Raw genomic sequence first — 12,892 nt, forward strand, 5'->3', positions numbered from 1 at the left:
TTGAAGCCGAGATGGAATAATGGGTGAGGGCGAGGTCAAATGGTTAAAATCATCTTATTGTATTGATTATATTATTCATGGCATGGCTCATGCTGATCCCCTTGGCTGGATTCTAGTAAGGATACTTATCTATCAAGAGTAAACTAAAAATAGGGAGCTCCATTCTCTAATTCTATAGAACTCAGGCATCAACAGATTCGTTTTCCAGAGATCCTGTAAAAGAAAAAAAATTCAATCTCTCTGCCCAGCTGAAAGAAAACAGTGACGCTAGAAGTTAGAACTGGAAGTTGGCTGTAAATTGAAGGAGTTGTCAACTAATTTACTATTTAGAAATGAAGTGTCGATTTTCAAAGACGCGTTCTGAGAGACAAATGAAATTTTTAATATTCTTCATGAATTTTTCTTTTATAATAGTTAGTCATTTCTTTCTCTTAACTCCTCTTCCCCAGCCTATATAAACCAATTTCAGTTCTGTCCCAGGAGGCCAAGACACAGCACCGTTTGCCTCCTCGGCTTCTTTATTTTCCTCTATTTTCTCTACGTTAAGCTAGCTTTCCTCTTGAACTGTAAACAGTACTTCACCTTCTTCTCCTTTCACCATCTTCTTGTGAAAAAAGCATGGAATTCGAACAAGCCATGGTTGGAAAGACCTACTGGCACCCAAAGCCAGAGCTTCATCACCATGACAAATATCCTATGATGTGCAGCAATTTGTCCACCAGAAGTAGTATTTTGGACACTGATGATGCCCGTATCCATCGATCGGAGTCCTTCGGTGTGCACGACATGGAAGTCACCAAGAATGATTCGGCAGAAACCAAATTTGAGTGGTTACGGTCACAGTTGATCGGACACGATGTTGAATTCAATACTCCTTTTGGGAGACGCCTTCTCACCTATGCAGATCACACGGCCTCCGGTAGAAGTCTCCACTTCATCGAAGATTTTATTGCTAATAGTGTTCTTCCTTTTTATGGTAAGTTGATTTGTTTGAATTAGAGTATTGATGATTTAAACTATTTATGAAGTAGATTAAACTCATGCTGGTTACGTGCATGGACACAGGTAACACACATACTAGCGACAGCTACGTGGGGTACAAGACCACCAAGATGGTCAAGGACGCCACTAGATACATCAAGAATTGCTTAGGTGCAGGACCAGATGATGCTCTCATATTCTGTGGCTCTGGCACCACTGCAGCCATCAAGCGCCTTCAAGAGGTGATGGGAATTGCAGTGCCTTCAACCATGAGAGATAAGATATTATCAACCCTACAGACTGAGGAGAGATGGGTGGTCTTTGTCGGACCATATGAGCACCACTCCAACCTCCTCTCGTGGCGTAATAGCCTAGCTGAGGTGATAGAGATCGGTCTTGATGATGATGGGTTGATAGACATGCAAGCTCTAAGTTTCCAACTTGAGTCTTACAAGGATTCCAGACGTCCTATGTTAGGTTCATTCTCAGCATGTAGTAATGTTACTGGTACATACACTGATACACATGCCATCGCCAAGCTTCTTCACCAGCATGGAGCTTTTGCTTGCTTTGATTATGCAGCAAGGTTAGTCAATCTAGCTACATCCTGCTATTGTTTTGTGTGCCTGAAAGCTATTCATATGTTCACTAAACAATCAAGATTCTATACCAATTGTTTTCTTTGAACTCCATATTGATAAAAATGATTTACCTGGATATGTGCAGTGGTCCTTATGCGGAGATTAACATGAGATCTGGGGAGATAGAAGGCTATGATGCCATATTCATGAGCCCACACAAGTTTGTCGGTGGACCTGGTACCCCTGGCCTCCTATTGATGCACAAGGCGTTGTACAAGTTGAGTTCTTCTGCACCTTCAACTTGTGGAGGTGGAACTGTTGATTTTGTCAATGCCTTTAGTGAAGAGGTAAGCCCCCTCATCACTCTGATTAATCCTATATTTGCTACTGTCCAATTGGTTAATTACTTTATGGAGGGACTTATTAGCTGATTTATGAATGTGAATCAATCTGTAGCACACTTTGTATTACAATGACGTGGAAGAAAGGGAAGATGCTGGAACTCCAGCAATCGTCCAGAAGATAAGGGCAGCTATGGCTTTCTGGGTGAAGGACTTCATGGGTTACAGTGTTATTGAGAACCAGGAGCATGTCTACATCAAGGCAGCAATGCAAAGGCTCCTTCCAAACAAAAACATATTGGTGTTAGGGAATACCAGTGCCCCAAGACAAGCTATACTCTCTTTCGTGGTTTACTCAACCACCAATTCTTCTTCTTATGATCATAGCAAAGATGGAAGAGGTAGCAAGGGTCTATATATGTGGGCAGAGTTAGGAAACAAGAGAGACAAACCTCTCCATGGGCCTTTTGTTGCGAAGCTCCTCAATGATCTCTTTGGAATCCAAGCTCGAGCTGGATGTGCTTGTGCTGGACCCTATGGTCACCATCTACTTGGTGTTGATGAGACTCATTCGCTAGCTTTTCGTGCTGCTATAAAAAAGGTGAATCCTTAACCCTAAGATCAACTAACCTTTCATGCAACCCCATGAGATTAATGTCCACCTTAAATTTATTGTGACTGATCTTACTTTGAATTTTCTTTGATAGGGTTACACTGGTGTAAAACCTGGGTGGACCAGACTTAGTTTCCCTTACTACATGTCGAAAGAAGAGTTCGAGTTCATTCTAGCTGCATTAGAGTTTATTGCAGCATATGGTCAACGATTCCTTCCACTCTACAGCTTCAATTGGAAGAATGGTAACTGGACTTTTCAGTCTAAAGCTTTCATGGAGAACATACTGGGGGAGGATTATGCACCAGTAGACATTACTCTAAGTGAAGTTAAGCCTAGATTGAAAATTAGTAACAACGGACTAAGGCATGGTGGGGATGATCATAGTGACAATAAGAAGATCAGAGATGAAGTACTTATAAGAAAATATACCAACTACTTGGAGACCGCTAAATATGTGGCAAGTTTCCTCCCCAAGTTCCCTCCACATAGAAGGGTTCCGAAGGACATAGATCTCAGCCTTGCTCATTTCAGGGTGTAGAGAGAGTTATTTCTTATCTTCCATCCTTTAGCTTCTCCAAGTAATGCATTATATGATGTGTTAAGAATCCTTAACACTATATCTATAGATTAAAGATGTATCTTGATTCAAATTCCATTAATGTTGTTTTTACTCAATTTGTATCGTAATTTTCTTTTTATATGATTTGTCAAGAATCCTTTACACTAAATCTGTAGATTAAAGATATATCTTGATTCAAATTCCATTAATTTTTGTTTTACTCAATTTGTATTGTAATTATTTTTGCCATTCCAACTAACAACAACACAACATCTCTAGTACGAAGTGTTATGTTTATTAAATCATGTTTCATATTAGTTAATTTTGCTTTACCTGAATTGTATAGACGTGTTTCATTTTTCTTTCTGTCCTTTTAAAATTTTTGTGGGAGGGTGGGCAGCACGAGGAGATGGTGGGGGGCAAGGAATGAATTGGCATCTTGAACAAACACTAGTATGGTGAGGGAGGGAATGCATTGATATTTATTCAACAATCCTAAATACAAAGCAACTGGTAAATGGGAGAAGAAATAATGAAACAAAGGGGGTGGGGGGTGGGGATGGGGTTGAGAGTTCTAGTCAAATACTATTTCCAATATTGAACATAGTGGCAGCTAGGGATGGCCGGCAACCAAATCTGGAGCATCCAAGGTGTGTTTCTTACACCGGAGTGATTTGAGGAGAAACATCTATATCCCTTGAAGGTTTGCATGAACCGACTCAAGTTGTAAACCTAAGAAAGTGGTGATGCGGCAGGAGGATTATGAGAGACAACAACACTTATTAAGATGTCCTCTAATTGGGAGATTTGATTTTTGTCAGATAAATATGGTTGTCGTTCAGAAGGATCGAGGTTGTGAGTTAGTGTTTAAATTCATCTATGATTTTTTTTTTTTTTTTTTTTTTTTTTTTTTTCTTTTGTGTGGGGGGGGGGGGGATTCATTACTTTTCAATTTGGATCAAGAGGGGTTATGACAGAGGTATGGAGATCAGACCTTGCAAAATTGCCTCGCAAAAGTGATCGGGTTCCAACATTGGAGGCCTAATTTCAGTTTTAATAGAGCTCACCCTATAAAGTACTAATCTCAAGTATTCATCACTAGCTTTGTTTCTCTTTAATTTTGTATGTTAGAGATAAAGAAATAAATTTTGAATCATTCAAAACCAATAGAGATATTAAAACAATACCAAGGAAAAGGATTGAATCCATTTGGCATATTTTTATTGATTGTGATTGGACCAAAAGGATCTGAGCAGCTGGACCTTTGGGATTGAGAACCGAGTTTTTCTCTTAAAAATCCATGCTTCATCTCTACAAAATATTTCCTTTCCAACCCCTATTTGTATAAGGCCTCAATCAAATGGCTAGTTCAAGCTTTCATAATAACTTGTTATTTTGTTTGGTTAGAATGAAACAATAAGGCCTTTAATAACACGTCTCCTGACCCCCAATAAAATTTTATCGAATGTTTAAAAATGGGTAAATGATTTACATTAAACATGGGGGTCGCAGCACTGGTTACTTTTACTGTCAGACCATTGGTAACAATGAGAAATGCATTTGTCCTTCTTTTCCTAATTTGAATTTGATTCACTCTTAAAATCTTAATGTGTGCAGGGTTTCTTAATCACTCAATGAAAAGATTTGGATGGATAGTAGGATTTTTTTATGGGATGAAAACTTCCAGTTTGTCTCTATGAGAAGATTAGAATCAGCTATATTTTTGGAAGGGATTGTCGAGTGCTTACGGTTTTGAGTAGATCAAGCACAACTTTCTCAGTGCCCTACACAGGAATTGCCGTGCAACAAGGAAGAAGTTTTTGATCTATTACCCAGATTGAAACGTGCATGGCCAATTAACCTTGTTCCTCAATGACTGATATAGTATCTACAACTATGGATAGCAGCTTTTCTCTCTTTAAACTTAGACCCCTACTAGACTGATTTAATAGTATGGTAGTAAATTACTCAAATGGATGCAATGCAGGAGGTTGTGCTAATTTAAACCAAATGATTTACGTTCCTGAAGTGCCTAATGAATATATCTCTCATCCCCCCCAAAAAAAAGTTAAATCCAAGCCTATTAGATATCATTGTAGATGGAGAGAGGAAACAAATAATGGAATGTTAAGCCCAAAGTGTGGAATTCCCTAGGATCCTAACATGAAACACATCTTGTAGGTCCGAGAACCTAGAATGCCCGTAGAAGATAGTTGTTGTCACATCCCACCCGAATACTTGTGGGGTGATACTCCACAAGATCTAGGTTAAGTGACAATTCCATACAACATATGATATAATATAATTAAAGGACAGAAATAAATCAAGTTCAAGTAAATAAATACCAAATCTGAAATACAAGCCTTACAGTTGTCCAAAACCTCAAGTCAAAAACTAAACATCAGAGTTCTAAGAAGGAAAGAAAGTCTAAAGTCTGCAGTGGAAAATATTCTAAGAGAAGATCTAATGGAAGGCGACTCCATAGGAACAATCTTGACATGAACAAGAGGCATCATGTGCATCCACTTCTTCTCCAATCATGCCCTCCTAGTAACCACCCAACAAAGGATCCTCAATGAAAGTGGGGTCCTCATTCCCTGTAGAGAAGTCTAAAGAACAAACAAAAATAAAGGAATGAGTTCACAGAACTTAGTGAAGTTAACTAACATCCATGTCATACATTCATCCAATTTCCACATCATAATTCACAAGATAACCATGTAATTTATAATATAAATAAATAGATGCATGATGATGATATGATGCTCCTAACTCTATCATATAATATCTAAGGTAGACATGCATAAAGTGTAAACACCAATCTTCTTTGGGAGGTCTTAGTCACTCTCCCTCAACAAAAGACATCTATTGGGTTCTCCATGGTTGTTGGGTAAAGTCTTATCGAGCCATGGTTGGGGTATAGGTCACCATTCTCTCAAATCACCGTTTGGTATAAGATTTAGCGCGTGTCATGGATAATCCTAAGCCCAGTGCAAGGTCATACGGTCTCGTACTACATATGGTCCGGATATCTCCCTTCATGCCTAGTCCTCTTTTGGTTCAATACTTTCCCACCTATGAATGAAATCCTCAACGGGAGGCATCTGTTGGATCCCATTCCTTAATCTAGTGGCCATTCACCTATAATGGAAATGATGCTCTCCATGTCCTCTCAGGGGTTGGGTACGGTCTTGAGCGCCTATGAGCCCTTATCTATTATATGCAACCCTACCTCTCTATGATGTTAGTGTGCCTACTTGATACTCAGGACCCAGCCACTAACATCACGAGTTAACCGGCTTCAATGCCTCTACCATAAGGGTAGTAGTACTAATAAGGGTTCCTAGCCCAACACTTCTAAACACCTATCAATCATGTAATTTGGGTCTAAATGCAACCACATAAAGTCACTAGGGTATGAGCGAACCCACAACCCTAGTTGATAATACAAGGTAAGGAGAATAATATCATTCCTCCTCTTTCATCTCATACATTGTCATACCATTTTAATATCAATAATATAAGTTTCAAAAGTAAAGAGTAACACCCAAACAATAAACCTTACTTTCCGTTCGTGCAAAGTCACACACAAGCATATCATGATAGGTAGAAAATTTACAGCAATTTATATCAACAATAGAATTTAAAATAACAAAAATTAATTATATAAAACATGGTTAGTCATTCCTCACCTTTCACTTTGATTCTTTTCTCCAAAGTTGAAAATTCCCTCCCAGAATTTGGTGATTAAAAGATAAATAAACATATTCATGCAAGTGGATTAATAAATATAAATTAAAATGTTAATTTGGGTTCAAAAGATATTCCAAAATATTCCCACAAAAACATAATATGAAAACTAGGTTCAAATTTGTTGTTTTAAACCTAATTCAAGAAAAGTCAGTATTTCGCCACCAATTTGAAGTCGAATCGAAATGAAACTTTGGAAAAGTCTAAGGAAGTAAAAGGATCCTAATGGTACCTTCAATTTGATCCAATTCAATCTATATCAAAAAGCCCCAATTTTGGCTCCCTTAAATCGCTCGCGGGTGTCTTATAGAGTCAAAACACGAAATCTTTTGCAAGGATTTGCACCATTAACTCTGATACTAAAGAGCATCCAATAAACCTAACATGCTTCCACTACCGCAATCCCATAAAAGAAGAGAAGAGAAACCTCACACAACTGTGTTTAAAGAGAAGGGTTTAAGAATTCTCACCTCTTTCAACGTTCCCACAACGATCCGTGTCACAAAGCACCTTTGATTGGATGAGATCTACTCTTCTCTTTAGTTTCTTCTCTTCCCAAAACCTTAGCCCCACTCTAGCATTTGAAAACACATTTAGAGGTGAGTTACAACCTAAAATAGCATTTAAAAACTCAAAATCCCGATTTTGTCCCGGATCTGGAAAAGGGATGGGGGGTGGGGCGGTCGAACCGGTCCAACCAACTGGTGCTTGGTTGGACCCCCAAATGAACTCCGATTTTGGTGATTTTTTGTTTGAAAGAAAGGTTTTTCGATTATCAACGTTTGGATACCTTAATCTCATCGATCAAACTTTCCATCGCCGACCTACGGACGTGACAAAATCATCTTTTAATGCCATCGTGATTAACCTTCTCTCTTCTCTTAAAATCTAGGAGAGTTGTCGTGTCATCACAAGGGTCATCCACAATCATTGGGTCCACTTTAGAATATTCGAGGCGCCATTGTCACCGACTCGAGGCCCGGATCCTCCCGGATCATGGGTTAGGGTTAGAAATCCGGATTTCATCAAAAGATATTTTGTCCTCAAAATTGACATCCACTGGATAGGATACCTCACTCCCATTTGATCTTCTTTTTACCATGAGGCTTCTTCTACCTGTGTGATTCTTCCACCTAATCTTCACCAATGGAATGATTCAATTTCAAAGTTGCTTGTCCTTTCTATCCAATATCTCAGTAGCCTCTTCTTTATAAGACAAATCCGCACTCAATCCTTCCCGTTTTTGTGGTAATAGGTGATCTGGGTTCTCTATGCATTGACAAAGCATGGAAACATGGAACACACTATATACACCTGTCAAAGATGTCAGAAGTGCCAACCGATATGCAATTGGTCTCATTTTATCTTTAATCTCAAAATGACCAATATATCTTGGACTAATCTTCCCCTTACTGTTGAATCAAATCACATCGTTCATTGGTGAGACCTTCAGAAAAGCCCTTTCGCCTACTCGAAATTCAATGTATGTCCTCCTTTTGTCATTTTTCCTAGATTGAGTTGTCTTGATTCTTTCTCTAATCAAGTCAACCATAGCTCCAATGGTTTCTATCAACTCAGGGCTCAAAACTCTTCGTTCTCCAACTTCATCCCAGTAGAGGGGAGTTCTACACGTCCATACAAAGCCTTGAATTGTTCCATACCAATGGTAGATTGATAGCTGTTGTTGTAAGCAAATTCCACCAATGCTAAGTGTTCATCCCAACTTCCATTCATATCAACTACACAAGCACGAAGCATGTCCTCCAAGATCTGAGTGGTACCCAAAGCTTTTTGCAGACTCTTCCAAAATTTTGATGTAAACCTTGGATCACGATCCGACACAATACTCATCGGCACACCATGTAATCTCACCACATTATCCACGTATAACCTTGCCAGTTTGTCCATGGGGAAGGTAATCTTCATAGGAATAAAGTGCACTGATTTTGTCAATCTATCAACTATTACCCAAATTGTGTCATTTCCCTTATTGGTTCAAGGCAAACCCATGACAAAGTCCATCATGATGTCCTCCCACTTCCAACTTGGCACATGGAGTGGTTGCAGAAGACCCGCAGATGGTTATCAAATGGCTTTTATCCTTTGGCAAGTTCCACTCTTGGCCACAAATTCTTCAACATCATTTTTTAAACCTACCCACCAATAGTGCTCTTTCAAGTCCTTGTACATCTTGGTGCTACCGGGATGCACAGTGAACACAGAGTGATGTGCTTCACTCAAAATCTCTTTTCTAAGGTATTCATTTGCCGGTACACATATTATTCCTCTATACATTAGGGCATTATCGGAGGATAAAGAAAAATCAATCATCTCTTGAGGATCTAAAGAAATCTTCTCTAGCTTCTTGCAACAAAGGATCCAAAGGCTGTAAAGTAATGATCCTGTCTCTTAGGGTAGGCCTTGCTGTCAAAGCGGAAAGGATTACATCAGAATCTTTCAGCACAATCTCCAATTCCAACTGCATGATAGAGTTCAACAGAGGCTTGATAAGTACATTAAGATCAATCACTTTTCGGGTGCTCTTCTTACCCAAAGCATTGACCATTACATTTGCTTTACCTGGATGGTACTGGATATCACAATTCTAGTCCATTACAAGCTCCAATCACCGACGTTGTCTCATATTCAACTCCTTTTGGGTGAAGAAGTATTTCAAACTTTTGTTGTCGGTGAAAATGGCTATTTTCTCTCCATAAAGGTAGTGGCACCATATTTTCAAAGTAAAAACCACCGCAGCCAACCCAAGATCATGAGTGGGATAGTTGTGTTCTTAATCCTTGAGTTTCCGTGATGCATAAGCTACCACTTTCCCGTGTTGCATCAAAACACAACCAAGACCGATCTTTACTGCATCCGTGTAAACCATCAATCCTCTAGAGTTATCCAAGTACCGTCAAAACCGGTGCATTGGTCAATCTTTTCTTCAACTCTTGGAAGTTCTTTTCACACTATTTACTCCACACGAACTTCACACCTTTCTTTGTCAATCTTGTCATTGGTGAGGATAACCTAGAGAAATTTTAAATAAATCTTCTATAGTATCCAGCAAGTCCCAAGAAGCTTCTAATTTCAGTAATCGACTTGGGTTTATCCCAATCCATCACTGCCTTGACCTTATCTGAATCCACTTTGATTCCATCCGTAGAAACAACATGACCCAAGAACACCACTTGTGAATGCCAAAACTCACACTTGGAAACTTTGCATCCAAGTTCTTTTCTCTCAACCTTTGCAAAGCAAACCTTAAGTGTTCAACATGCTCTTTAATATCCTTAGAATAAATCAAAATGTCATCAATAAAAACTATTTTAAATTTATCTAAGACGTCGTGAAATATCCTATTCATCAAATCCATGAAAGTGGCTGATGCATTAGTCAAGCCAAATGGCATCACTTTAAATTCATAATAGCCGGGTGGGTGTACTAACCACTAGTTCATGACACAATTTGCTAGATGGTAAGGAAGTACACCTCATGAATGATGATGCAATGAATGCGTGTGATGCTCCAATGTCAAATAACACAAATGCATGAATTGAAGCAATAAGAAAAGTACCTATTACCACATCATAACTTTGGTCCATTTCAGTCCCATTCAAACTATACATCTTTCCCACCTAAGGTTGCTGAGGTGGCTTGAAACAAGTGTTAGGTTGACTTCCATTTTACGAGGAAAAGCAAGCCATATGTCCTGGTTTCTTGTAGATGAAGCATATGAGCTCTCCTTGACCTTGAATTGTAGTGGGCTGAATTGCTGGACTAGGGCCATTAATAGGACATGGATTAGAATAGATAGGTCCTGATGGTTGCATAGTTCCAGCTGGCCGCATTGGTGCACCGCTATTTCCGTAACCAAACCCTACTCCTCTTGGTTGAAATTGAGGAATGGGGTAAGGTGAAGACCTAGAAAACCTTCCCTGATTTCTGTTCACATAAGGACTAGGTCCCTTATTAGCCAGACTCCTCTACAGTTGATAAGTTTCTCTTGCTCCTTCCTCTATCTTCTTTGCCTCTTGCACCACTTAAGCATAACTGATGATAGGTTGTATCGCCATGTATGTTCTAATGGTAGGTCTCAAGCCTTTCGAGAACTTCTTAGCCTTCTCCATATCAGCTTTCATGAATACTACCATCGAAGAAGAAGAGCTCCTCAAATTTTTGTTAATAATGAAGAATGGAGAGAGGTCCTTGCTGAAGTGCCATGAATTCAGCCTCCTTAGAGTCTCTTCCTGATACCGGAAAATGGTTCTAACAAAAGGCTTCCTTGAATACCTTCCAGGATAGGTTGTGTGGCATTCCACCAAGCATTAGCTTCATGTTAAAGCTTTTTTTCAGCACACAAGATCTTATGTTCTTCATCACACCTCAAGTGGCGGAAGGCTTTCAAACCACTTGTTTGGAAATAAGCCATCCTTGGTGATTTTGGTGAAGGTTGGAACATGTAACTTGAGGAGTGTTCCATCAGTTTGTTGTAAGGTCCCAACGAAATTCCATCATTCCCTCCTTGGTGGAGGTTCCGGCCCTGAGCTTGTGGGCTTGCCGGTTTCCTTGGCCACCTCCTTGCTGGTGCTTTATTTGCATTTGTCGTTGCTGCTACATCCGTTGGTCTGCATTAACACATCTTGTGTCATGCTCAATGGTGGTGCATTGGGTAAGTCACCACCTTGAGGAAGGGGTGTTTTGGTAGTCGAAGAGAACACCATCCTTTCTTCATAGCTAGAACCATTAGATTGGTCTATGCCACTTCCATTTCCGACAACTCGGTTTCTCAAACTAACCATCCCGATAACACCATAAGTTAATTCTAAATTACACGTCGCTTAAGCATCCATCTCTTGTACTAAACTCCAGCAAACCAACCAATTGAGCTATGTCAGCATGAACCATTGTAAATGCTTAAAGATCCAAAAAAAGGAAGAAAAAAACACACCCAAAAAAGAAGCACACTTTTTGGGGGCCGGCGGGTGCTTCACTCGACCACCCACCACCGTGGTTTTGGGAGCGCCCCCCCCCTTTGACCCTCTTTCCGTGACTTGCTGGTTGGGTGCCATCGACCGGCTGTCACCAAACCTGCGGGTGGGGGGTCGTTTATCGTCGCCCCGCCCAAAATCACTTTTTCAACTTTCACTTTCCTCTCTTGCTTTGGGGTGAGTTCTACTACACATTTAGCTTAGATATAGTCAAGTACCTTGCTCAACCACAAGATTTGATAGCATTTTATCCGCAAAACCAAAAGTAAGCTTCCTCCACATACCACTTTTGTGAGATTTCGCTTTAGTTTCACTATCATGTTTTCATCCGTGAGGTTTCGAATATTGTTGTAGATCTACGATACTCACAGTATTCTCTTCACTTTTCCATAATTTTTGGTTCAAATCTGCAAGCTTTTCCACCCCATTTCGCAAAAAAAAACACTATTCACGCACTATTCAGCCCCGCACTGTTCATAGTATGTGAATTCTGAAATTTTCTCTTAAAATGTGATGGCTCAACATGGTGGGGGTTGTGGTCACGTGGGAGGACTTGGTGCTGGCCGAGGGATGAGGTTGGGGGGTTCAGCATCCCGACTTATTCTATATCGTAGAGGCATGATTGTTAAACACCAAATCCGTCCAACACCGCCCATTGAGTACAAACGGTTCATTGAGCAGCTCCCATTGGTTCCATTCTAGTTATATCAGAGATTTGCAGCACTAGGGTTGGGCTGCATGCTGGACTTCAATGAGCCAGCTTATCCCGAGCTGATTCGTTATTTCTATAGCAATTTAACCTTTGCCAAGTTTTCAGCTAACGATGGAGGCACCATACTCTCCATCAGATCTATTATGGATGTACCGTACGTTCCGGATGATATGAGGTGGATTCCACGTGGCGGTGAGGATGATTCCATCAGTTATACCGAAAGATTTCTCATATTTTCAATGCTAAGCAATCGCGAATGTAATCATGTGCGACAGGGAGAAGTATGCTTCCTTCCCCAAAACTTATTTCTCATATCGTGAGTCGCAACATCTTGCCCAAGGGTGGGCATCAGGATGAGATA

The 12,892-nt window shown here is 40.0% G+C and overlaps 1 protein-coding gene across 1 annotated transcript; it reads left to right on the plus strand.

Annotated features, from left to right (window-relative positions):
- The first annotated feature begins 514 nt into the window (after positions 1-514).
- Positions 515-3,057, plus strand: LOC149007800 (uncharacterized). The gene is made up of 5 exons (XM_089166546.1): positions 515-976; positions 1,066-1,567; positions 1,708-1,909; positions 2,019-2,504; positions 2,611-3,057. Exons 1-5 carry the CDS (start codon positions 619-621, stop codon positions 3,055-3,057), a joined length of 1,995 nt encoding a protein of 664 aa, XP_089022672.1. The 5' UTR covers positions 515-618.
- Positions 3,058-12,892: the final 9,835 nt, after the last annotated feature.

The sequence above is a fragment of the Hakea prostrata genome, chromosome 8, assembly GCF_041222555.1.
Source record: "Hakea prostrata isolate BN-2017 chromosome 8, UWA_Hpros_2, whole genome shotgun sequence".
Lineage (NCBI taxonomy): Eukaryota > Viridiplantae > Streptophyta > Magnoliopsida > Proteales > Proteaceae > Hakea > Hakea prostrata.

What these genes read in the sequence shown, in the direction of transcription:
- LOC149007800 (XM_089166546.1), top strand. Translation starts at nt 619, where the DNA reads ATGGAATTCGAACAAGCCATGGTTGGAAAGACCTACTGGCACCCAAAG. An exon ending in TAGTGTTCTTCCTTTTTATG is followed by an intron (nt 977 to 1,065) that starts GTAAGTTGATTT and finishes GCATGGACACAG; the next exon opens with GTAACACACATACTAGCGAC. An exon ending in TGCTTTGATTATGCAGCAAG is followed by an intron (nt 1,568 to 1,707) that starts GTTAGTCAATCT and finishes GGATATGTGCAG; the next exon opens with TGGTCCTTATGCGGAGATTA.